The following is a 27,813-nucleotide window of genomic DNA, read 5'->3' as shown; positions in this document are numbered from 1 at the left end:
TTCAATTATCAACCATAATAAAACTCTCTGAAGATGACATGAATGTAATGTGAGAGGAGCGAGTCTCTCACCTGAGAGTGAAGATCTCCACAGAGGAAAGTGTTGAAGCAGCCAGAAAGGCTGATACTGTCTCCCTCTGCTTGATGGGCCTGGAGGGAACCATTACCACAAAGTTGCTGTCCAGTCGTAGCTCAGAGAATGGCTGGAACAGTCGCACGCTGCCGATCCTGCGCATGGGCGTGGGGCCTGAAAAGTACCCTGCAGGCCCCTGCTGGTCATTGTGGATGGAGCTGGCCTTGCGGGAGTCCTCAGAGTTGCAGTCACCGGTATCTGTGGACTGTACCATGTAGTAGAGTTCCACAGGGGTGCCCTCAGCCTGCTCTGGAGCTCTTTGTCTACCAGGTACCACACTAGGTGGGCTGAACCAGCTGGGCAATGGCTCCAGTTCAGCCACACACAGACCTAGTTCCCCTTTCAAGCGGCATGTTCCTCGGACCTCCTGGGTCTCATGGAAGGCGAACATTCGGACACAGGGCAGCCTGTCCACGGTGCTGTAGTCGTCCCAGTCTCGGCCCACCACATAGAACAGGACCTGTACTTTGGGCCAGTTTGGGTGAATGCGTTCGCTTATGATGAATGTCTGAACCTTCCAGTTGAACGTAAAGAGCTGAGAAGATGATGACGATGATGAAGAAGACGAAGATGGGTTGCTGAATAGCCCTGGTCCGAGGAGCTCCATGGGCACAGGCTGCTGCACTGAGAGTGGTCCATAACTAGCATTAACTACAGGCATCCTCCTGGCCTGCTGGATGAAGAAGAGCTCTGTTCGGGCCTGAAGGCTGGAGTTCCTCATGATGTCCTGGTTAGCCTCTTTGAGGAAGAAGGCCAGCTCAGCGTTCAGAACCTGGTACTGGACAGGAAGGTATGTAGGCACAGCGCCAAACCTCTGCAGGCCCTCCAACAGCAGTCTGCCATCCATCACTGACACAAGAGGAGAGAAGACAGGAAGAAACATCAGTCACCCTTCTATTACACTCATTTCCTTTACAGTGAGACCTCCACCCCCCAGACCCTAACTGCAGCAGCTGCTTAGAAGCTCTCCCCATGCTACAAAGTGGGAGTCATTTGTCTCTGACTGTGCGTAAACCCTGATCGTCCACTTTCCACACCACAATCCCATCTCAGGCAATGCCAGACCCCCTTATCGACCGCCTGCTACCCGGAGCAGGTCGCCACAGATATTTGGGCTGATGGAGGGACCCGAGAGGCCCTATTGATTTTGCGTCACTGTGCCAGCATGAGAGAGAGGTGGAGGAGATTTGTGACGGCTGGTGGCAGGCACACTGATCGCACACTCAGACCTGACGCCAGGCCACAACAGCGATACAGTGATAAAGCATCTCGTTGGCCTGAAAGTATTACATGGATTGTTTAACAGTCTTGCTTGTGCAGATGGATTGAGTCTGTGCCTAAATAGATGGACTATTCAGTCAACAGAGGAAAATGTGTAATTTGGTTTTAACTTTTGTTTTCAGAACCCCTAAAACTGCCTGTTAATGACAACAAAATACTTTTTCACGGTTTAAGAAAGTAATTAAACTGCACTTTCACTGTCGCAGAGAACACTGCTGGCTCAATGTTGCTTTAGCAATCAGTCTGATCACAAACTTGCTCACTCAGGCTTGACTTTGCCATCCTTTGACCGAGTTTTACCAACTGCTGTAGGAGCAGTAAAACGAAAATTTCAAAAGAAGACCATCTCTCCTTGCCAAGTTTGCATCACCCTGTTTTGGGACCTTGCCCCATTTTCATAGCTAACATTAGTGCTACTAGCAGGGGCAGATTTAGTGATTCTAGTGCTCTAGGCAAAAGGCAGGAAAGGATGCATATTTTCAAACTAGTTGAGGCTCTGGGGTCCCTAGATGTACAACCAACTAGGCTGAAAATGAATATCTTAGATCTTAGAAGTGAAATCATCTTAAATTTGATTGATGTAATATTCATCATTGTAATGACTGTTGTAAAAATATAAGAACATTATTTTAAGGGTGTACATTTTATATTTGCATTTTTTTGTTTGGTTTTGGATACTGATGTCCACTTAAAACATTTGCATGGGTTTAGGTACCAAAAACGTCTGACCATCTTCCAACCTCAACTTTATCCCTTTGAATTAAATAAGATGTGTTTCATACTATGTCTTTATGACTGATATATGTAAATGAGTTCTGCTCTGACTGGCTTTCTTGTTTTGGGCTTCACTTAGAAAGTGGTCCAAGCTGAAACACTCCTTATATCTTCAATGTACATGGGAGGAGCTAAACTGCTTTAAGCAAAGTGGATATATGTAAATGTATTAGTTTTTCAAGACATTATATACGCACTGCAGAGCTGTTTTTGCAGCTTAGTTTCCATATATGGAATATGGATATATTTCATATATTCCTGTATAGACTGGGGTGTGAATGGTATGTTTTGAAATTGGACCCTTTTAACTTCTTTACACACATTTTAAGTAATTTTAACAAATATGCTTGAAACAAGCCAAAGTACCTGCCAACATAGTGAGACAATTTTTATTAATAAAATATCTAAAATAACACAATAAGTAAATAATAATAACAAAAAATAAAGAACCACAAATAACAGCTTTTCAGATATGTATATACACCACATCTGGCTACTGACTGTCTGCTGACGTTATGTAGAGCAAATAGAATGGAAAGATATACTGTGAGTGAAGGCGGAAAGGGTGAAATGATATAGTAATAAAAAAATGAAGCATCCATCAAGGCATTTAGAAAAAAATATGCCAAAATTCTGCAATGACATTTATCTATTATCACTCATGTATTTTTTTCCATGCTTCTTGTAAACACCCCAAAAGGTCAGCCTTAGAAGCAGGTTGTATTTTCTGCTCCTTGTACATTTCCACATACGGGTTGTAAACACTATGGGTGGCATTCCACACATGGGTGGTGAACACTGCTGCTAAACTTAAGCCTATGTACTATGTACTGGATATCCGGGTGGCTGTTTGTGAAGTGGATACAAACTGATATTTTAAAATGTTGTTTTTCTCTCTTTCTCTTTTATGTAATGACATCCAAAATTAGAAACTCAACATGAATGCAGAGACCTAATTAACACAAATAATGAATCTAAAGTTCACTGTAACTGATAACGATAATCCATAGAGAAACATCTGTAGGGGAGGCTGAAGGAATAGTTAGCACAGAGACAATTCCCCTAAGAAAACTGATACATCATCTAACCTTCTGTGGCAGCAATAAAGAGAGAGAGAGAAATAGAGAGAAATATATGTATATATATGTACACACACACACACACACACACTCACACAGAGAGAGAGAGAGAGAGAGAGAGAGAGAGAAAATATGTATATGTACATATATATATATATATGTTATCTATTATCACATATATTATCTATTATCACACACACACACAGAAATATGTATACAGGCACACACACACACACACACAGAAATATATGTATATATGTATATATGTATACACACACACACAGAAATATGTATACATGCACACACTCACACACACACAGAGAGAGAGAAATATATGTATATATGTATACACACACACACATACACACACACAGAAATATGTATACATGCGTGCGCGCACACACACACACACACACACACACACCTCACACACACACACACACACACACACACACACAGACAGAGAGAGAGACAGAGAGAGAGACAGAGAGAGAGACAGAGAGAGAGAGCGCTTTTCAACAACTTCTACTAGACAGTAATGATTTTTGGAGCTAGGGAGTTTGATTTATTTTTGCAAGCACAATCTGTAACATTGATTCCACAGACACTGCACACAGTGTGTCCTCTTTCTTGGCAGCAGACAGCATTTCATAGCTTGGTGGAACTCAGCGGGTTGTTGGAAGGAATCAGCAATTATTATTTACTAAAGAAATGGTTTTAACCTGGCAAATCCTCCCAAGACTGTCTGGCAAACGGAATCGTTGATCAAGCCAAAACACTTTAACACGGTGGTACTTTAACACAAGAACAGTTTTTTTTCTTTTCAGAATATTTGGCCATGCAGCTTGTACTGAAATCAAATATGTAAATATAGCAAAGGCCTGCTAATAAGGAGAAAGAGTCAAGTGGCTCATCTAGAGCTAGGAACTCTGGGTCTGTAGGCTGGTGGCCTATTAGACTGCAGCAGAAAGTAGGAGAGAGGAAGAACGAAAGAGATAGGAAGAGAGAAGGACAGAGAACCACAGAGAGAAGCATTTCATCAGCAGGCAGTGCCCTCTTTATCCTCAAACCCAATTACATGTGAGTGCGCCCGCTTGTAGTGACATGCCTAATCACTTCAGAGCAACGGCACTCAAGTCTTTATGCAGCACACACACACGGATACACATACACATGCTTGTTTTTATACAGTGTCGGGACGTGAGATCATAAATATGGCCTGTATGTAATACATATCGCTGCTGTGAGAACAAAACCTCGCATCTCCAAAATGGTAACTTTACCGAAGGGAAAAAAAACCTACTTTACTTTTAATGTAATGAAACTAAACTTTTTGCACCGTTTCTTTGGACCATTCATCATGAACTTTGCATATGATACAGACGACTAAAAAAAACCTGAAAAAAAACGACAAAAATGGAAGATGGATGAAGATGGACATTTTGTTCCGACAGCACTGATATACAGTAGCGTTCAAAGGTTTGGGATCACTATAATGCTGTAATAATCTTTGCTATTTTATATTTAAGTGTAGTTAAGTCAATCTCTAATGTCTAATTATCTAATGTAATCTAATCGTCTTATTTACCCGAATATGACTGTGAAGATGTTTTCCACTTAAAAAGCAGTGCATTATAGCTACAGTCGTATGCAAGTTGAACACCCATGGTCAAATTGCATGTTACTTTTGGCAGATTGCTGCTCATTGATTTATCCGTTGGTCTCCCATGAGCACTGTCCAGCATAGTCTGCTGAAGGTTTTGTTTTAAGACCATTAACGTATGACATACATACAGCTGGGCTTCAGCCTGCATTACTATGAATGGTTTATATGTCAGGATCCAGTCCTGCAGACATGCACTGTAGACTTCAGCACACTACCTCATTAAATACACCGGATTCAGCTCATCAGCTAATTAGCAAGGACTTCATTAACTGAATTCAGAGCATTAGAAGAAGGTCAACGCTAATATACGCAGCACTTTGGCCCAGAATGGTCAGTTTTACATGCCTGCTTTACAGAGTCAAACAAGAAACTAGAGAAAAAACAACCCTAAGAAATGCATTTAAAACATTTGCCATTTTTAAATTATTGCTTTAACACTGTGACATTTCTACTCAATCAAATATCAAAATTATGTACTTTCAAATGTTTTTTTTTCAATATTTCAGGAAGTTACTAATTGAGAGACAATATGCTGCAATTACCTATTTTCAAACATTTTTTTTGTGTTTTGATCACCACTACTGAAATATGAGAGGCAAACCGAGAGGCAACCTGGGCATTAACTTAATTAAAACTATATTTTCGATAATCCACTGTGTTCAGCATTCTGTAAAACTTTTGAATACAATCATATTATTACAATGTAATAATACTGCTCACCATATGGCCATGAGGGACAGGGATACAGCCTCACCTTACGTGGTAAAGTGCAGGGGTGTGGCTAAAATAAGGCTCTACCTATGGGCTAAACTTTTTGGTTTCTGTAAAGACATGAAAATGTGGGATCTGAATCTTTCAACTTCACTTTAAAATCATTAAAAACAATGTAAAAGGCTGAGCAAGCCTTGTTTTGGTTTCGGTGTATGTTCGATTAAAAATGTATAAATAAAGCTCTGACCTCTCGCTGGTTTCCCAGTCAATGTACATTGTATATATACACTGCTCAAAAAAATAAAGGGAACACTCAAATAACACATCCTAGATCTGAATGAATGAAATATTCTCATTGAATACTTTGTTCTGTACAAAGTTGAATGTGCTGACAACAAAATCACACAAAAATCATCAATGGAAATCAAATTTATTAACCAATGGAGGCCTGGATTTGGAGTCACACACAAAATTAAAGTGGAAAAACACACGACAGGCTGATCCAACTTTGATGTGATGTCCTTAAAACAAGTCAAAATGAGGCTCAGTATTGTGTGTGGCCTCCATGTGCCTGTATGACCTCCCTACAACACCTGGGCATGCTCCTGATGAGGTGGCGGATGGTCTCCTGAGGGATCTCCTCCCAGACCTGGACTAAAGCATCCGCCAACTCCTGGACAGTCTGTGGTGCAATGTGGCGTTGGTGGATGAAGCAAGACATGATGTCCCAGATGTGCTCAACCTGCTTTCATCTGTGAAGAGCACAGGGCGCCAGTGGTGAATTTGCCAATCCTGGTGTTCTCTGGCAAATGCCAAGTGTCCTGCATGGTGTTGGGCTGTGAGCACAACCCCCATCTGTGGACGTCAGGCCCTCCTACCATCCTCATGGAGTTGGTTTCTGACCGTTTGTGCAGATACATGCACATTTGTGGCCTGCTGGAGGTCATTTTGCGGGGCTCTGGCAGTGCTCCTCCTGTTCCTCCTTGCACAAAGGTGGAGGTAGCGGTCCTGCTGCTGGGTTGTTGCCCGCCTATGGCCTCCTCCACGTCTCCTGGTGTACTGGCCTGTCTCCTGGTAGCACCTCCAGCCTCTGGACACTACGCTGACAGACACAGCAAACCTTCTTGGCACAGCTCGCATTGATGTGCCATCCTGGATGAGCTGCACTACCTGAGCCACTTGTGTGGGTTGTAGAGTCCATCTCATGCTACCACGAGTGTGAAAGCACCACCAACATTCAAAAGTGACCAAAACATCAGCCAGAAAGCAGAAAGGTACTGAGAAGTGGTCTGTGGTCCCCACCTGCAGAACCACTCCTTTATTGAGTGTGTCTTGCTAACTGCCAATAATTTCCACCTGTTGTCTGTTCCATTTGCACAACAGCAGTGAAATAGATTGTCAGTGTTGCTTCCTAAGTGGACAGTTTGATTTCACAGAAGTTTGATTTTACTTGGAGTTATATTGTGTTGTTTAAGTGTTCCCTTTATTTTTTTGAGCAATGTATATAAAATGTATACATACATTCTCAACAGCATTTTACAGAGCCATTTGTTTCATTTTGGTCCAGCCATTAAACTTTTTTTGTCCTGAGAATGTAGGAAAACATCTACATACGCACATACTGTATGCATTTCAGATTGCATTCCTATAGGAACCGACATAGAAAGAGCCAAAAACAATTCTGAAGCCATTGAGATTCTATGCACTAAAAGGAGGCATACATTTCACCCTTCTAAACTGCATATCTTCATCATACATACCACTTATCCGTCCCTTACTGTGTGTATTGTGCAGCAACTTCCATCTCCTAATAAGAGGTCTGAGCCTATAAAGAGATCTCCAGTTGAACTGAATGATATATTCAGATGTCCATGTCTTCCTGCTTTTATGTTAAACATTACATCAGTGCATTAGGGACATTTTCTCTAGACGATAATCTTCACACATCTTCATCCCGCCCAGTGGCTCTAATGTTTACTCTACAATCATCTTACGTTTGGGTGCCAGTCAGACAAAGATGACAAGGAGCCCAAGACGCTACAAAAAAAAGCTGTTTACTTAAAGGCAGATCAGTAGTTAGGCAAAGTGAAATCTTTCAGTATCGCCTTTCTCTGAAGGACACGCTGATGGCTTGATACTTGGAATATTTCACTGTTTTGCTCTTAGGCTGTATAATGACTTTTTTTTTCAAGCAATTTATTTATATGAGAAGCACTTTGGAGTGCATTATCAATAGAATATATAGAAGAAGTGTTGCAGGCCAGAGTATTGAGTAGAAATGAAATTAAAACACCATCAAAACCAAAAGCTTTAATCTCAGAGAACGGAATGGTGTATTCGGCCTCAGCCATTTGGCCTTCTCTGCCTCGTTCTTTTGCTCTCCACTCCTTTCAGGGTCCATTTTTTCATTCACTTTCAGCAAAGCTGAGGAATAAAGACTTCTTACTTTCTAAAAACATGAGAAATTGACATGCAGGGTTGCACCAGTGTTGGCAACATTACCGCTATAGGAATATCAGCGGTAATAGGAATATAAGAATACTGGCATTATATTTAATGTCACTGACAATTCTATTAGTAATTGAGAAATGAACTTATAATAAAAAGTAGTTCTTGGCCAAATATTATTTGTAACGGTCCACCAATATAGTCACATATTGACTTTTAGTTTAATAAGTATTGTGTCTATGTTAACATTCTATTCTACACAATAGCAGCGTCCCTGTTGTCATACTGGTAGAAATACACTGTGCATCATATCGGTATTGACATCATTTTTGATTGACCTTTGACTGATATTTCAAATGATATTTGAAATTCCTTCTGATGATGCCTTTACTGTACTGCTTAGCTGAAGCTAAGCTACTGTGCTACATTTTTTTCATTTTATTGCATTTGCAACTCTCTACATATAAGCATTACATTCCTCCACTGGGCTAATTCAGACACAATTAGTCTTGATTTCTATACTTTCTGAATGTTTATGTATTGGTACTGGCAGATATGTACGTAAAAAAAGTTTTTCAGCATTGACCTGCAAATCCAGCAGCAGTGCATCCCTAATTTTAGGAGAAGAAAACCAACCAAAACAAGTCCTATCAGATTATTTTGGCACAGAGGACCGGTACTTAGGAAGAATGAATGATTTAATCTTATTGGCGCAAATTTAAAGGGGAATTCCACCAATACAATGACTGAAATGTAAAGTCATTCAGACAGGCTAGATGTAAAATTGTTCACTGTAGAGAAACTCACTGACTCAGATTTATTTCCAGTGGTGGAGACAAGAACAAGGATATAGCCATTTACTATCCAAAATACTTTCTTTAATAATTATTTAATACTGGTAATGGTAAAATAGTTACAAATCTGAAATAATATGTCTGGACATTCAGACGTCTGCTTCCTATCACCACCACTCTGAAAAATTCTGAGTATGTTTCTCTGGAATGTAGCATTTCACATCAAACCAATATATTTACTCAAAACTTAACAGTTTAATTATGCAGGATTACCCTTCAACCAAAACTGGTGATTTTCCCAGTCACATTTTTAAATCAGGTATTCCCCTGATTTTTTCAGTTTTTTGACTATTTTACCAGTATCAACATGCATAAAAACTCAGAAGCCCAGTGTAGGTCTTCTGACCTCTGTTTGTTTTTGAATCCTAAATAAAAAGACAATATTTGCATTGTAGATACTGTGACTACTCATTCCTATCACCACCAGTGTAAAGAAATCCGAGCTGGCAAGTTTCTATACAATGTACCATTTCACATCAATCCACTCTGACTGACTTTATATCTCAGCCACTGAATTATTAAAAAAAAAAAAAAAAAAACAGGTGGAATTCCCCTTTAAATATAACTTTATACCATAATAATAACCAATAATAACCAATAAAAACCAATAATACTGTGACACATTTGGAAAATACTGACTGTTTTTTATATTGATGCCACTCAGCACTGGAAAAACCAAACAATGTATTGCCTTTCCAAGCTTTCAAAATACTTACTGAAAAAAAGTAAACTAGGAAGACTTCACTACAAAAAAAAAACAGTATGCAGCAAAAATGTCATAAAATTGGTGTTGAGATGAAGGTATATGCATTATCATCATACAAACTGCCTGCTAATCACTGTCCAATCACTGGGAATTTACATTTTTATATGGCACTTCTTTAAATTGACCAAGTAATCGAGTGACAGTGTGACACTGCATATTTCTGATTTCTGTTCTGCTGAGTCATTCAAAAAAGTCCCTGTTGAAAAAAAAACTGAGCATGTAAATGAAAAGATTTTAAGAAGAGAACTCAAGGAAGCTGTTTGGCTGGCTGAGACTTTTTCAGTTTAGTGCTATGATATGGTTGACTAAGCATGTACCGACGGGGAAAAAAAAACAGCTTAAATTATTTATGTTTGATGTTTGCATTTGCAAGCGTGGTAGTCCACACCATGCGTTTGACTTCATATAAACTAAGATCTATTTGAAGGGAGTTTGTTGGATGCTAAGCCTGTCGGAGACACTTGCAAAGCAACTGAAATATGTGCTGACAACAGCAAACGAGTGCACAGTAAGTGGAGGCAAGGGAGCTGTTAACTAATTTAAGATATGCTCCAGAGTGGAGCAGTGCCTCCAGCTGCCGACTCTGGCCTTCAGGGAATCTTACTGGAGTCAGGTTTTGGGCCGACGTAATTGGAGTGCCCTTGGGCTACCATTCTCTCAATTGCCTCAATAAAAATCTATATAATCTTACTGTAAGTGAATGTGTGAGTTGCTTTGGAAAATGGCCAAGCTCTGAGCTAATAGGTATTAATGGTAATCACTCAGAAGGTCCAGACTGTATACAGTGCCATGGTGAATCAGAAAACAGTGGTCAGTGTCAGGTCAATACTATCAAGCAGAGGAACACTATACATCTTCTATTTGTGGCTACATATTAGAAACACAATCGATAAGCAAAATAATACATTAGTCTGAAAAATAATGGAATATGCAACATTTTGCTCAGACAGTGATGGATGAGGCTCAAAACAATATCTTTTATGGACATGGCCAATAAGTCTCCAGATGTTCTGCTTAAAGAGTGTGGTACGCTCTGTTTTTAAACATTTAGTGCAGGCCCCCTAGTGGCCATTCCAGCAGCAGAATGGAAATTGACTCAGATGCTTTAATTGATATAATCATATTTCCTGTAACTAGGACACTGTTGGCTCACTGGTGTTTAATCTTGTGGTTCTGTATTGAGCTGCATGCAATAATGGGAGGAAGGGGATCCCTGCTGTGAAAACAATTCATACCTCTCCACAAAGATGACCATATCAAGATAGAAAGGACAGTATGACTATAGCTTTCTTACAGCTGTCGCAATAAAAAAAGGTTTAAATATTGACTTGCATGCCCACCTACAAAAAAAGTATCATTTTAATGTTACTGAAAACATAAATGAATAAAAATAATGCATAGTGTGCATCAAAAACAACCATAATGTCCATTGTCTCTCTTTACTCCTTAAAAATTAATAAGCTATTTCAATAATTGTATCTTTAAGACACATGTACATGTCCTCTGTTCTGACTGCCTGCCCTGTATTGTGCCTGATTCAATAACACACAAGAAACATTACAAAAACCAAGACATTCCCAAAGGGCCATTTGGTTCCTATACACACACACACACACACACTGTACAGACTTGGGGAGTAAATTGTACAGTCTGAAACTTGTTTCAGATGTTTACATACGACATTTATAAAAACAGGACAATTCATATTGGGCCCTTTGATGCAACGCTATGCTAGTCTAGTCCTGGCTTCATCATCTCACTCTACATCTCCTTCCAGTCCCTGACTGACAAATCAAGCAAGACACAGTCCCTTTCCCCCAGCCAGCCAGCCAGCCAGCCATCAAACACCCAGCTCCAACTGCCGATGTAGCAGGGAGCAGGAATTTCAGCATGTAAGCCTTGCTGGAGACAAGCCTAAGACGAGGGAAGGGGAGAAAATTAAGCTGATCTGAAATGTTGTTACATGTGAAACAGGTGGAAAGGAAAATGAAAAATTCTAACCTCCAGAGGGAACGCCAGTGACAGACATATTTCAGAAAATGAATTAGTCTCTGCCTTATATTCAAATGCAGTACAAAAAAAAAAAAACGAAACACAACCTAGTTATGTGGCTCATCATTTCTCTTCTGCATATAAAAGCCATCTTTAGAGTTTAGGATAAAGTTGTTTTCACGCTATTGGGTTACATATTTTGTAAAATTTGCCTTCAGTAATGTTTGCCCACTACCACAAAAGTACATAAGATGGTTTTAGGGGGAAATATACAATAAATAAAGCCAGATTATTCTGTTGACATCACTGCAGTTGTTTATAATGATCTCATCTCATTATGGAATCATCTCAATTAAGGCTCAGAAGTAATTGCTTTTTAGGCGGGATGCTGAAAATCTCTCTCCTCCCTGTTTTCTTAGTTAAGCATAATGTATTAAATACTGTAGGAATTGTAGAGAAACACTTGGGGAGGGGGCGCTGGGTGGGGGGTTGGTTGGCATTAGTCATGCTCGGCTGCAGAAGGCTCTTCCAGCATCTACCTCAGCAACTTTATCAAAATGAAAGAAATCACAGAGCAGGCTAAAGCTTGCAGGGAGCTCATTGCCCCTCGTGAAGTGACCAAAGAAAAGGAAGAGCTCCAGCAGTTGGGGACAAAACATTAAGTTTTGTCCACATAAGGTATGTGTGCCATTTCAATCCTATCTAGTGCCTGTTGATCACAAGTGTATTGTAGAGTTGCAGGAGGGGGAGGTGGGTGAAAAGAAGAAACACATGCTGGGCATCTAGTCATTCACTAAAAATGAAGTACAAAACAGAGTAGAGATGCAAAATGTGCTGAGTTGAGCAACACAGCTGTTAGCCCATCCTCAGGAGCACTGGTGGCACTCTGCAGGGTTCAAATTTACTTGAAAGATTTGGCTTACTTTCCCATCCAACACTGCTGACTGGCCACTCTTCCAAACACTAAGGTCCCTGTGGTCTTTCCTGCTTCAACTCAAAGATCACAAACAAACTCTGAGCACAACTCTGGTGGATGATGATGAGATGGAATGGAAGTGAGACGGCCCCTTGTCACAGACAGCAATGTCCAGAGGCATGATGCAATAATACGAAGGTAAATTTTCATTTCAAATCATACCTCCAGGGATTGCATTTCCAAGACAAATGAAAAATAGCACACATTGAAAACAGAGACTGGTGGAAGTCAAATGAAAATATGAATCACGGCAAGAATTATTAGCATCAGAGGTCGTGCTCACAGAGAAAGGGAGAAGAAAGAAGACAGACAAGCAAACCTCAGACAGAATGAATATTAGTCTTCCTTAAATGTACATCAATCAGCCATAACATTAAAACTATCTTGCTTCTACACTCATTGTCCATTTTCTCAGCTTCACTTGCCACAGTTCTACAATTACAGACTACAGTCCATCTGATGCTCTGCATAATTTGTTAGCCCCCTTTTACCCTGTTCTTTGATGGTCAGGACCCCCACAGGACCACTACAGAGCAGGCGTTGTTTGGGTGGTGAATCAATATCAGCACTGCAGTGACACTGATGTGGTGGTGGTGTGTTAGCGTGTGTTGTGCTGGTACGAGTGGATCAGACACAGCAGTGCTGCTGTATCCACTCACTGTCCTCTCTATTAGATATTCCTACCTTGTTGGTCCACATTGTTGTAATGTCAGAGACAATAGTGCATCTCACGTTGCACAGTTTGTGTTAGTCCTGCTCTAGTTCTAGATATTTTTGGTTGGTGGTCTATTTGCAGTCCAGCAGAGACACTGAGGTGTTTAAAACTGCAGCAGCACTGTTGTGTCTGATCCACTCGTACAAGTCCAACATACACTAACACACCACCACGTCATTGTCACTGCCGCGCTGAGATTGATCCACCGCCCAAATAATACCTACTGTGTGGTGGTCCTGTGGGGGTCCTGACCACTGAAGAGCAGGGTAAAAGGGGGGTTAAACTATGCAGAACAACAAACGGACCACAGTCTGTAATTGCTGAACTATAAAGTGCACCTATGAAGTAAATGGAGCTTCTAAAATGGACAATGAGTGTAGAAACAAGGAGATGGTTTAATATTATGGCTATACACACACATACATACATAGTATATATATATATATCTACACACACACACATACATCATTATATTTCACATTTTAAACAGCCTCTAGACTTTATTGCCATCCCCTTTTGATATTACTCTATGTTCCTGATTGATTTTTTTTGTTGGTCATTACTACTGTAGATCCCCTTAATGGGCTGAATTGGACAGTTAGGCAACTGGCACAGATAGAAGACTGATTATTGGCCAGAGCCAGCACAAGCTATTGAACACAGTGTTAGATTTCCTGGCGCTAAATTGAACCACTCATGAAACCAGGCAGGATAAGACTTTGGAACGCCTAGATAGCAGTTTATCCCATGAAATCTTAGGAAAGTCTTTTTGGGATCCTTCTCACATAAATGTCTTCACACAGCAATTTGAAAATGAAATCTGAAAAAAAGGAACTGTTTCATGGCCATAAGATCAGACAGACATGTATCACGAAAGGCTTCTTCTTTGCTAACCAGCCTCCAGCTGTGTGCTACAGCGTGCAGAGCAGACACACTAAATCTTTAAAACAGTAATCGCGCAATTTCCAATGCTGGTGAAGCCTCAAACGGATTGAGCATGCTGTGTGAATATTTAGCACCAATTAAACTGTTCTTCTGAGTTTCAAATGCCAAGAACAGAAATTTCCTCAGAACTTCTTTGAACTTCTTTTTGGAAAACTGAGCGGGTAGGAGAGGTTTACTAGGATGAATAGCTGATACTATTGCAGATAGGAGAATAATTTCCATCCATTCCATTTTCTCTGTATTTTACGCTCTTAAGTGCTATTCCTCACATACAGACTGGTGACAAATTAAGGGAAAAATCTGAATAATATTTGGGAAATTGCATACTGAATGATACAATTACCAGTTAACAACTAACCATGTTCTGTGGCATGTTTAAGAAAAAATGCTGAGCAGGCCCAGTTGACCTCGATTTTGCATCGAGATTTTAAGAGGAAAAGATTTAAGTAACTGCATTATTGGGTCAGTCACAAAAAAGTGGCATAACTGACTAAAGTGACATCTGCAATTAGATGTATAGAAAAGACATCAGCACATAGGACTGGAATTTGTGGTTGAAAAAGCACATTCATTGGCCATAATGCTCCTGCCTTAGTGTAAGGAAAAACAGAAGAGCAACTGTTCCTAAGATGGTTGAGAATATCATTGCAGAGATGAATGTTCATTTAAGAGCTCTGTGGTGCAAAAACACACACTGGAAAAACTGAATGGCCAGAATCATCCTTCGCCATATACTCTACAAGTGGGTGAGTGCATGTGCGGTGTACACAGAGACGTGGCCAGGTTGCTCTTTTGCTGCCATGGCTTTTAGACTACTTGCCCTTTTAGAGTCAAGGGTCACTGCAAATCAATACTAAGTTATTCTGACTGATCACCTTTATCTTCTGATGAAACATTTCTATCCTGATGGAAGTGGTGTTTTCCAGCATGACAATGCCTCAAGTCAGAGGGTACAAGGGGTCAATGAATCACTTGATCCAGTTTCCACAACCCAACTACCACTGCGGCAGAGAATGCATGTGCACGTGACGTCATGGGGGCTAAGGGGGGAACTGTCTGAGTCTGCAGCCAGAGCCTATTGGTCAAAATTAGCAAGCAACATGTCTATAATGTCTATGTAATCTACATCTAAGCTACTTTATCTTCTCTAAAGTTACCAGCAGCAACGCATACGCTGAAATTAATGTTTAGCGCCCAGTACTTGTTGGGTTTGGGCCACACGGTAAAAAATTGTCCATAAAAGTGGAGAGAGAAAAAGGTTATCGTAGGATAAAAACTGTTTGGTACGCCATGCAAAACTTCTTTTTTTTAAATTATTATTATTCCTGGTCCACAACAGTGTTGCTTGGCGTACTAAACAGTTTCCATCCTGCTTTCAGGTAAAACATTTGCAAATAGGTTTGCCTTGTCATTAACTAAAACATTTCCAGTCAAATGTGAACTTTGCATTATCCATGGCTTCTGCATGTAGCACTAAAGCTGAATGCTTACATAATTGTGAAAGCACCATGTACTTTTAAGGTGATTATGATTTACATGTTTAATGTGGAAATAAGTCAGCCCTTGGAAATACTGCGAGTGCCGGGTTGAATTTGTGATTGCCCATTCGTGGAGGGTCTGATTAGCTTACCTTCCCATTTAAAACTAATGCTATCCAAATAGTACTTCGGCGTGCAAAGTTTGTGGTAAAAGTATGTTAATCATTCCAGGTCAGTTGGTTTTATCCAAGCTCTGCTTATTCTCCTGCAGAAGTCAATGCAGTCTTGAAAATGCAGTTCTACATAAATCAGGATCATGTCAAGACTTGGGGCCTCTGGGTAATCAACATATGTCCACAAACACATGCACACACACAATGCATGCGCGCACACACACGCACACATACACACACAAACACACACACACACACGTGGGTTACAGCCTGTGAAGCCAGGTCAGCCAAGCAGCAACCCACTCACAGCACTTAGCGTTTGCATAAATGAGGATGACAGCTATGATTTTGTTTACAGCAGAACCTATTTATTCAGATATTTGATCAGCCAAAAAGGGAAAAAAAGGCCAAAGGGCACAATAAGTCACTCTGTATACTGATAGAGTCAAATGCGTAGGCTAGAACTCTCACAGTATAGCCCTGTTGCTGATATTGGCTCATTCTCCAGTTCTAATATTAATATGTCAGAATGGGCTTGTGCTCTTCTGTCAGATACATGAATGGTATAGAATAGATAGCAGATGCCGTACTGTGCTCTTGAAGCCCTATATGTTGGAAAACCAATGTTTTCTTGCTTTTTTAAAATTAAAGTTTGATATGACATGGAAACTGTTAAAGTTTGAAAAATCATGGAAATGAAGGCGCGAAAGCCCATCTTGAATTTGCTGATTTTGCCATTTGCTGTTATTGTGATGTCACAATAACCAACCTATATTAACCAATATCTGCCTCTGTTTCAGACCGAACTGCTTTTTGCAGCTATTTATAACACAGGTTGTTTATCTTCACTGTCAGAAACAAAACTTTGTATCGCCAGATTGGTAACTTTAAAGATAAAGGGGGAAAAAAAAACGTTAAAGATAACAAGAATAAATATGTTTCTCCTTTCATCATGAAATTTAACACACTGTAAAGGTCAGCTGGCATTTTCAAATTGTGAAAAAATTAAATAAACATCACGGAGACACAAGACTTTGTTCTGACAGTGATAGCATACAGTACATCAGTCTAAAGCCCACAGAATTAAACAGGCTGATTTTGTTACTAATAGATAAAGCTGTTGGAGGTCACATAAAAATGAATTAAGACTGTTTTCATTACATAAATCCAGACAAACGGGAACAAAATACAAGAAAAAATAAGATACAGGGATACACTCTCACAGAACATGGTTAACATGACAATGACATGGTTAACACTGCTTGAAAAAAAGGACCATAAGCAACACTAGGATTCATTTACTTGACCTATCAACAGCAGAAGGAATGTGCTTGAAAAGTGGAGATGCTGTTTTCTACCAGAAATATACTGGCCTGTGTTTGTAGGCACGTGCAAAGCACAGCCCAGCACATTACATGACCACTCAGACATCAAACTGTTGATGTGCAAAAGCACATGTGTGAAATGTGTGCTTCTGACAATGAAGCAGGCCTGCACGGCCGGCCATGGCTCAGATAGCTCTGAGTAATCATGCATCATGTTGGGAGCAGAAAAAGATGGAGAGCATGTTCTTCAGTTGTATTCTCTGGAGAGAGATGAACTCCTGGTCTCCAGCATGCTTGGCTCTGAGCTGGGACATGTGCGGGCCTCTCAGGCAGTGCCACAGTCAAGCTTCTTTTGTTACAGAATAAAATGTCCCCCTGTCATTTCCACTCCACTCAGAGAATAACGTTATCTATTGGCTTCCACTCTCCCCACCCCCACCCCCGCCCCCGCCCCCCATGCAGCTTAATGCCCTGTAGACATTGTAAGTAACAGCAAAAAAGTAGAGCCAGATAATTACCTCTCGGTGCCTCCAGTTTTGCTGAGAAAAAGCTTTTCAGAGAGTTTCCCCTCTCTTTTATTGCAAGTCATAAAATAAGGCGCCGCCTCATAAAATGTCTCCATATCGCTGTGGCATTCTTTAAAAACCTGTCTCTTGACAGAACATCAGTCCAACATGACTTATAGGGGCACCTTACACAAGGTCACTGTGCACATAGGCGACCAAATAAATTTACTTTAGAGATTGTCTAGGATGGCTTTCTTCCAGTGCTCTAAGGCAAGCCAGCCCGAACCCCAGCTCAAATTGGCAAACTTTTCAAACAGACCATCAAGAGTGAAGCTCAAATCTATTAAAAGAGACCACTGGCAGAGTCATGCTCTCAAAATAGTCTAGAGAAGCATTTCTGTGCAAGATAAATGCAAAGGATTTGGGGAAAACCTGTTTTCTGTAGGCTATGATGATATGAAGGCCAGAGGAGCACAGTGTGCATTGCTCCATAAACAAAGTAGCATGATGGAGAGTTGAAAAAGCATCATCTGAATGCCCCCATATGCTACTCACATGAACCAACGAATGCATTGATATATAGTAGCAGGAGCAGTCGACTTCTTTCTTAACTACTAGGCTGAAGGACAGCAGGCTTAACAGGCTGAAAGACAGCCAGCAAACTAAAGTGCTCCTACATCAGTCTTTGAGCTGGAGTATTTACTGAATAGTTCACTGTAGAACTGCAAAATGTGTTACCTGAATGACTTGCACTACATTTCTGTGTGTTTGGTAAATCTAATTTGTGAAACCCAATGCGGAAAAATGAATTCATGGCATTGCAAAGATTTGTGCATTAAACGCGGCTATATTATGATTTTCATTACAAGACAAAAAAATCAAAAAGTAACTATGGACTGCTGAAGGAACAGGAATAGTAGTCTTAACTACATTTATGACAACTAGGAATTGGAACTGGGAACTTAGACTCAGAATTCCCTACCTCCTAACTAAAAGTATTTATGCAACTTCAGCTGTTTAAGATTAAGAAAACAATGGATGGTCACATTAACCTCTTTAGTTTGAAAGAATGCCATATTCATCCGTAATAAAATACTAAAAATGACATGAAAGCACACAGTTTGATCAAAAAGCATGCACAGAATGGCTTAGCCTTATAAATGTCCAAATATCTTAAATCTTATCTTAAATAAACAGCGTGTCCTAATCAGAACTCTCAGAACAGCAACTTCGAGAAGCTGGAGTTCTTGAGAAACTTTCTGCATTACAATCACAAGAAATTACAAAGTAGAAGGGTGTTCAAATTATTTTTTTTCCCCATTTGGAAATCGGAAAAATTCCCAGTTCCAATTTGGTCATGAAAAAAACATCCAAACAAACCAGATTTGCTGATGGAAGAACTGTTTGTTACAGTTCTTATTACTTTCAATTGTATATTGGAATTTTGTGCATTTTGTTATATTTTACATTGTCATTTTGTAACAGCAATAAGCTACTAGGTTGCTTTGCTAAGTCACAGCAACGCATGGCCTCTCGTTGCTTCAATAAAATACACAAACAAAATGTGATCAAAATGAAGTTCTATTTAATTCTGTTGCATTTGCAACATATGTTGATACTTGATATTGTGCTTTTGGGTTATAAGTTTGGCTTGTATTTAAAACTTTGAGCTTGTAAACACCAACTATGTATTATATTTTTGCCATGTTGGCCACCTCTCATTTGCTGTAGGGCCACTTATCTCATATACAGGTCAAAAGGACAAAAGCAGACTGTAGCATAGTACAAGATTTGTTATGCACACTGATCACAGACGATGCTGCATCTTGCCAGCTTAATGCTGTATTATTCAGCATCACTGTAGGGATATCAAATGAAACAAAATAGACATGCATGCACAGTCTGCTTTTGAAAGTAGGACCATAATAATAACAACATCAAATGCAGCCCAACGAGTACAATGTGGTTTGTAGATGGGCCTCAGGGCCTGCAATTAGGTCTGTTTATTCGACTCATGATATTAATGTTCAGTTCACCTCTAAAACATGCCGTCCCTTGGCAAATACAGTTGTCTCTCGTAAACTTGGAGCGATGCTATGCAGTGGAGTCACATGCCAGCACTGCTGTAGGATATTTTAGCAGTAAATTTTGTTGCAACAATATTCCATGGATAAGAGCGCTCATTCCATCAACGCCCTAGCATGCTGTCAAGAGCACAAACAAGCCACAACTCACATAAAAGCATTTCTTAACTGAATGGTGTGAAAATGTTTACATGTTTTGTCTAATATGCATACGTTTGTTCACTGAAAGCTTTGTTTTCTTTTTATTTAAGCTTTAATTTCATGACAGTTTTTTGTGCTGAGCCATGTATTTAATTTGTAATCACCAACACTAGGCTGAATGATTTTCTTCATCAGTTACACAAAGCAGCTGGAAGAGACATGGAAAGTTACATACGGATCGGGGGGGTGTGAGGTTGAGTGGGTGTACAAGTGGCACTACAATGGCACTACAAAGAGCAGAAAATGACTTCAAAATGGTTTTAAAATGACAGCCCCTTATCAGGTAATAGCTCAGCCCACAATAGGCTTCCTTTATTCCATTTCTCACAGGACAGAATGAGTGGGGGCGACTGCACAAGGACTAAACTTCTTACTCCCTCCTGTGCTCCAATATGGAGTGAATAAATTGCAGAACTGCAATGAAGCAAAGAACAAGTGGCCACAGTTAAGGTTATATGGCATTAGGTCAAATATGCAAATACTAGGTCAACCTCCCTTCTCAGCAACGTTATTCTACCCCATGGTCAAGACCAGTATTGACTGGTAGTATCGTTCCTCACTGGGCTGCACAGATACCCTCTCTACTCTACTCAACTCCTTTAAGCTCTCAAAGATGCAATAAAGGTCTAAATGACGAGATCAATAATTAACCCTCATTATATAGTCTAAAACCAAATTTAGAGAGCGGCTCCAACTAGCACCCACCCAAAAGCTCTTCGTCTTCATGTTTGTGGTTGTATTGATCAGGCACAAAGCGGCTTGGCCTACAAATTAACTTGAATGTTTCAAATGCATTTTATCCAGGATAACAGGGTTTTTTTTTGTGCTTCATAATCACCAAAGCCGTAAATTCATTTGGCTTCTCACAAAATAACATAGTAAGCATTTACGCTTAAAGCCTGAAGCTTTCGTCCTCATCCTAAGGCTCATTATTCAGTAGCTACACTCAAGTTATTATTAAATTACCTTCTTAAAAGATGGGTTAATTGGAACAATGTCAAAGAAAAAGCCCTTTTGGTTCCTCCAAGAACCTTCCAATTATAGGGAGTCCAGTCAAATAGTACATTTAGATTTTCTGATTTTCTGACGCACATGCCACAAGAAGCTCTGTCCTGTACCACCACAACGTCCCTGGTGGTGGATTATGTATTTTGCAAATAGAATTAGAATAGAATTTACAACCATCTGTCACTGTGCACTTCAGGGCACTTCAGTCATAGACTGTCAGCCAAGGGGATCGAACCAGCAACCTTCTGGTCACAGGGCTGATTCCCTAACCTCCAGCCCATGACTACCCCCACGACTACTAATAGGAAGAGACAAGAAACAAGAAGCTCAAGTTCATGTCCCATTTTACTTAAATGTCAAAGAAATACTACACATCATTTAGTGAATTTACCAGGTTTGGTATTGGCTAACTAACTCATCATTAACCATTACCTGAGCTGAAAACAGATGATTAGCATGCATTTTACTACCTGATGCATCTGATTAGTGGTAGCCTGCAGCCTTAAGAGATGTATTATTATTATTATTATTATTATTGTTGTTATTATTATTATTATTATTGGAGAGAGGGTTATCGCTTGAATGATGCCAAACAATTAGGAAGATCAAATTTACAAAATTTGTCTGAAATGCTTCTCAATTTAATAGTTTTTAGATAAATGAAATGAATGTGAAGAACTACTAAAGATCTTTTACATAATGAAGTTTCTACACCATTTAAAGTTCTTTTTGTCTTGGAATAGTACATGACATGAACTAAGACATGAACTATTTAGGAATATTTATTTTAACACTGCTGAAAAGTAAGGAGTGGGTGCATGAATGTTAAGGGAAGAAATCTGTCATTGGTGAGTGGTTGTGCTAGCTGTGCAGCATGCTTTTATGGTGCCCTGTAACAAGCAGAATCTCTGTTCAATGCTCCTTCAGGCTGAACAGCACCATATCAGGCTCTTTCACACCCACAGCAGGCTCTACTTTCATGACCCTCCTTTTGCCTCTACTTGGGACCACAATCTCTGTAAGTTCTGGCAACCTCAGCTCCATCAGTTCTGGCAATTGTAGCTCCATCGGTTCTGCCAACGTGCTCTCATAGCCTCCATCAATTCTGTCTACCAAAGGCTCCAACAGTTCTGTCCACCGCAATTCATCAGATCTTCCCACCATGGCCTCCACCGGTGCTGTCCACCACAGCCTCCATCAGTTCCTCTTCCATATCCTCCATCAGTTTTGCCTACCACAGCTTCTACCCTACTGAGTTTCACCCAGCCAACTACCACACGTGCTGTGTTTCATGCCCTTGTCTGGACCCCTCTGCTGGCCCTAAAGTCATCGCTGCTCCTTTCAGCTTCTCTCCCTGGCTGCACTAGGATGGATGTAATAGTTTGGGGCCACACCGAGCTGTGGCTGGAGTTCTGTTGTCAGAAACACAGTGTGCACTGCATGCAAATCCGCCAGCAAACGCTTGCCTCCTAATGCGAGCTGCAGGGCCTGGACAACAGAGACTTCACAGTTCAGTAGCGGTGCTGCCTCTGCTGCACGCACTGACAGCTCCGGCTGTTCCCAACACCTCCACCGAAATGAGCTGAGGACATATTACCGGCGGTCTCCTTTAACTCCACACGTCCACACACACGCAACTCAGCATGTCTGCAGGTTATTGTTTTTGGAACGTGTGTGCATTGGGTGTTATTTTTTGTGTAAGGCTAAAAAAAGAAAGTGTAAGACATATCTGCCTTTTTATACAAATACTGAGAGCAACGTTCTTATTATTATTTGCTTGTACTGAAAGTATAAAGGCATTCAAATTGGTTCAATGGCCTTGGTGTCTACCACTGCGACTTACTGATTTTGAAGGCTATATTTTATTCATTCTGTGTTTGTATTCCTTTTACACAGAACAAATACGAGGAGTGTGAGGAGGAGGTGCCTTTTCTGTCAACCAAATGTGAGTAAAAAGGCCCCTGAGTGGCTGCCTTTAAAGAGGCAGTACAGACATGCCCTATGACTCAGGCTGAATCTAAACGATGTTATGTGCGTGTCTATTTGGACTGTGGAGGAATGCGACTGCGGGATCTGTGGAGCAGAACTGGTGAGCTGCAGTCATTCGCTCACAATAACACACTGGTCAGTTAGTGCTCTCATCAAACTATGCCAAGCCACTCAGCAATGCTGTCTAGCAGATGGCTCAGAACGATCTGGCAGACTCAACACAGCTCAGAGGAAGTATGTATGTGCAGCCTTCCACCTCCCACACTGGCGGCAGTGCTGTGTGATACAGGAACAGAATTATAAAGTCAGAGGACTGTGTCAAAGCCCAACACTACCCTTCATTTATTTAATTTCTAATCAAAACCAGCATTATGGGCAAGGTTTCCATTTTTTCAGGAGATTTTAAGATAATAAAAAATGAGACTCCTAACAACTGTGTAATACCTGGTAGGATAGTAATTAAAGCTTTCATCTCTGAGAGATAGCAGAAAATCAAGCTCAACTCTTGCTTCATATCTGAAAAGGTCTACAGGTGTTTCTGTCCATCCTTCTACTGTCAGAAGGCAACTCAATGCTATGGGTCTGAAAAGCTGTCAATAAGCAGTCACTGAGAAAAGGGAATAGACAAAAAAGAACAAAAATTGCTAATCAAACTAAGAAGCTGCTGGTGTTCTAACAACTGTGGACTAACCACCCCAGAGCCCAGACCTCAATATCACTGAATGTATCTGACATTACTTGGAGTGAATGCAGCCAATGCTTAAGACTGAACGCTGGAGGTGTGGAAAAATATCCCTGCAGGTTTCTCCTGGAATAAAAAGGAACTACAATAAAATACAAAAAAAATGGTTTTAAAGATTTCTGTTTTATTTTTCTGTTAAATATATCGTTGCTGGCAGAACAAAACCTTGTACCTCAATCTTTGTCGTTTTTCTGTTTTTGGCATAATTTGAAGTACCTGTTGTCCTTTACACTGTGTATAAAGTTCATGATGAACGCACCAAACAAAATGGCCAAAAATGACTTGGAAAAATGTCTGGTTCCATTGACTTACATTACAAGTAAAGTATGTTTTTTCCTTCTCCTGTAAAGTTATCATGCTGGAGATCCATCAGCAGTGATAAGTTTTCAGTTTTTTTTCCTGATGCTGAAAAATGAATAACTTGCACTTAATGGCTGTTTTGACTGCAAACTGAATGAATGAAGGGTGGTCTCTGACTTTTGCACAATACTTTACCCATAATACCCACTAGGGATGGGATGGTATTAAAATTTCCTGTTGTGAAATCAGCGATCAGAGCAATTACTATTTTTTGTAATAATAATACTGTGAAAATAATAATTTTGACAAAAGTCATATTTTTAAATATATAATCACTGTACTTTAGGATATGAAAGTTTGCATTATCAAAGTTGACCTAACCTCATGCTTCTGTTGTACTGCTACTCTGTGCTGGCAGAATGTTTTGCAGACCTAACATGGCCTGTTTTGATTGAACTGTTTTGCTTCTCTTAAAATTACACCAATTGGAACCTTTTACAAAAATCTCAACATTAGACACATCACACCAGAAAGGAAAGTTATAATTAATTTAGTTTTTATAAATTTTGAACTTGTTGTCAAAACGTTCTGAAACACACTGTAAATTACACATTGCAGTTACAGTAAATGTGAATGCGCTCGTGATTCATTCACATCTTCAGTTTTACACATCAATCAATCAAACGAGTCACAGAATAAAAAAGAGCACAAACAAAAAACTACATCACTTCATTAACAGCTACTAGCGCTGCTCTGCAGGCGACCCTGTCGGTGGAGAGGAACGTTCAGGAACAGCAGAGGAGGGGAACGTTCAGCTCCTCAGTGCTTAAATACATTTAGGGCATCATACACCTTCAAAGAGGGGGATAACAATTATTTATTATCGCCACCAAGAATTCTTTGGTGATATGTAGCTGAACTTAGCCTTCTAATCGCCAGCTTCATGATCGATTTCCCGTTCCACCTTAAATGGTGAGGTAACCTCAGGTACCAGAACGTAACTGCTGCACCATTTAAGGTGGAACGGGAAATTTTGCCAGGTAGCGACCGAGACATCAGCATATTACTAGCGATTTTTATGTGTGTTATGAAGGAAATTACCATAAAACGCTATTAGAAAGGTTCTTACAATACAACGGCTTTTTAACAGAGAAATACTCACATTTATGAGTCTCTTTGGTCACTTGTGCAGTCAACTTGCTGATGATTCGCAGGGCATTCTGGGACTTTTCTCATAACACTCCATTTGTAGTGAGCCTCTGAAAAATCTCTGTTTGAAGGGCCATGTAGCCCTAACACTTCACCCTACCCCTCCATCTCAACAACAATCGGGACAACCCTACCCCTAGACGTGTACACGCAAAACGGAGGGGCAGGGCTAAGCGTTAGGGGCAAGGGATGAAATGGCATTGGGCCTTAATAATTTGAATCATTCATGAATAAGATTTTGGCACAGAGTGACTGGCCCTCAGGTTTTTTGATATGCTCCCTTCTGGCCCACTTTAAAAAAAGAGTCTGGGGGGAGCCGATGGAGATGGCATCAGTGGAGGACACCACACTGCTGCAGCAGCATGCCAGTGACAGCATGCTTTAGCAGCACACACACAGCACATCCATCACAAACACACAGTCTCCGGCCGTATCACACACACCCACACACCGTCACACATACCCACACACACACACACACACACACACACGTCAAGATTACATTTGACGGGTCCAAGACTATGACTAACTGAGATTCTGTTAGGTCAAGTCTCAAGGGTGTCGAGACCAAGTGAAGTCCAAATGAGTCTAAATGACACCAAAAGCAAGTCAAGAATGAGCCCAAATGGAGGCAAGACTGAGTCAACACAGAGTCCAAATAAAAGCAAGAGTTGAGTCCAACTGAGAGTGAGGCAGAATGAGAGCGAGACAGAGTCTAGAAAGCGTCCAAATAAGAGTGAGACAGAGTCAAACAGACTCCAAATGAGAGCGAGACAGATTCAAGACAGAGTCCAAATGAAAGAAAGACGGAGTCAAGGCAGAGTCCAAATGAAAGCAAGACAGAGTCAGGACAGAGTCCAAATGAGAGCAAGGCAGAGTCAAGACAGAGTCCAAACAAGAGCGAGACCAGGTCAAACGAGAGCGAAACTGGGACAAAAAAAAAAATGTAGCCTGCGCAAAAGTTATGGCCTTTTATAGGCTTTATGTTTTATGATTTGCCAATGCCACATGCAGGTTTGTTGCATGATTTGACTGGCCTGATGAGTTGTTGTCCCCGCCACTCCATTTGCCCTTTCTTCCATCCTTAGCCAGTCCGAGTTTGCCAGAGGTAAAATCTGGCAACCATAAAACACACACATCCACTAGTTTCACTCTGATTTCACTTTACTTTCCTTTAAATCCACACTCACTGATGATCCCCACCCTCCTTCAGCAACAGTCAATATTTACAGGATGCCAGAAGAGAAAGCTAGCAGCCCAAGTCAACCATTTGCAAGCACCGGCTGCTTGACTAATTGGGTACATTTGTCTTTCATTTAGGGGTGATTGAAGCCCAGGAACACATCCAGCCGGCCCAGCGCAACTTCAGGACTGAACTTACTACGCGAGCACAGAAAAGCTGGAGAGAACATCCAGAGACGGGAGCTTTTTTTTTTTTTTATCTTTAAGATGTTCAGAAGTTCTTTTTCCTAGCGTGCTCATCGGCTGATGTGAGGCTATTAAAAATGAAAGGACCAGCATGCTGTTCTTCTGAACCCTGAGCTGGGCTAAATTTGCTAGGCTAAATGATCTTGGTGTCAAAGAGGGATGGCGGTAGAATCATTCATTCATTTCTTCACTCGCTCATGGAACGCCTCTGCGGAGTGGAAATCAGACGGGGGCTCTTCGGCTCTGAGCCAGCAGCCATACAGAATGAGAGTGAGCAGAGATCTAGTTTAGACTGCTTACTACTGTTACTAGCAGCACCATGCTGAGAGGCACATGTGTTATATGATCATATTAATGTTATTACCCCCAAACACACGGTGACAATGCCAGGAATCATTTAAAGTGGATTTGGGGTCGCTGATCTATCTAGAGCCAGGGCTGGTGCACATGTGAGCTGGATTTAGACAGGAAAAGGGGGATCTAGCTTAATCTATGAAGCAGACAACCCATTATTGACAACAACAACAAAAAAACCGCAACCACTATATTCTTAAAATTTCTCCATGACATAAAATGAATTTTCCATGTCAAACATTTAGCATAGTACTGGGCTATAAGTCATCTATACCAGTATCCTACGGTACTGTCATATACAGTACTGTGCGAAGGTTTCAGGCATCTAAGCAAATTTTTAAACAATTTCCCTCAGCAGCGAGTTTATCATAATATACATTAGAATAAAGCCATATTCAGGCCAATTGGACATGCTAAATTGCCCCTAGGTGTGAGTGGCTGTTTGTGTCTGTCTGTCTGTCTGCCCTGTGATGGACTGGCGACCTGTCCAGGGTGTGTCCTGCCTTTCGCCCGAAGACTGCTGGGATAGGCTCCAGCACCCCCCCGCGACCCTGACGGAGAAGCGGCTTGGAAAATGGATGGATATATACATATTCTATAGATATTGTTTAGTCAAATATTTTCTCAGCAAATAAACACAAACCACACAAATAAATAGATTTTGAAAATGTGTCTTG

General features: G+C 40.6%; 1 protein-coding gene across 1 annotated transcript in view; it reads right to left on the bottom strand.

Annotated features, from left to right (window-relative positions):
* si:dkey-112m2.1 (transmembrane protein 132C) overlaps window positions 1–27,813 on the bottom strand; it is a 173,145-nt gene that overhangs the window by 125,360 nt on the left and 19,972 nt on the right. Inside the window, exon 2 of the mRNA XM_017714233.2 lies at window positions 72–981. Coding sequence (XP_017569722.1) covers window positions 72–981 — 910 coding nt within the window. The remainder of the gene's footprint in view (window positions 1–71; window positions 982–27,813) is intronic.

Source organism: Pygocentrus nattereri, chromosome 16, assembly GCF_015220715.1.
Source record: "Pygocentrus nattereri isolate fPygNat1 chromosome 16, fPygNat1.pri, whole genome shotgun sequence".
In the NCBI taxonomy this organism is placed as follows: Eukaryota; Metazoa; Chordata; class Actinopteri; order Characiformes; family Serrasalmidae; genus Pygocentrus; species Pygocentrus nattereri.
Note: the sequence above shows the minus strand (reverse complement) of the source record. Positions and strands in the feature narration are given on the sequence as shown.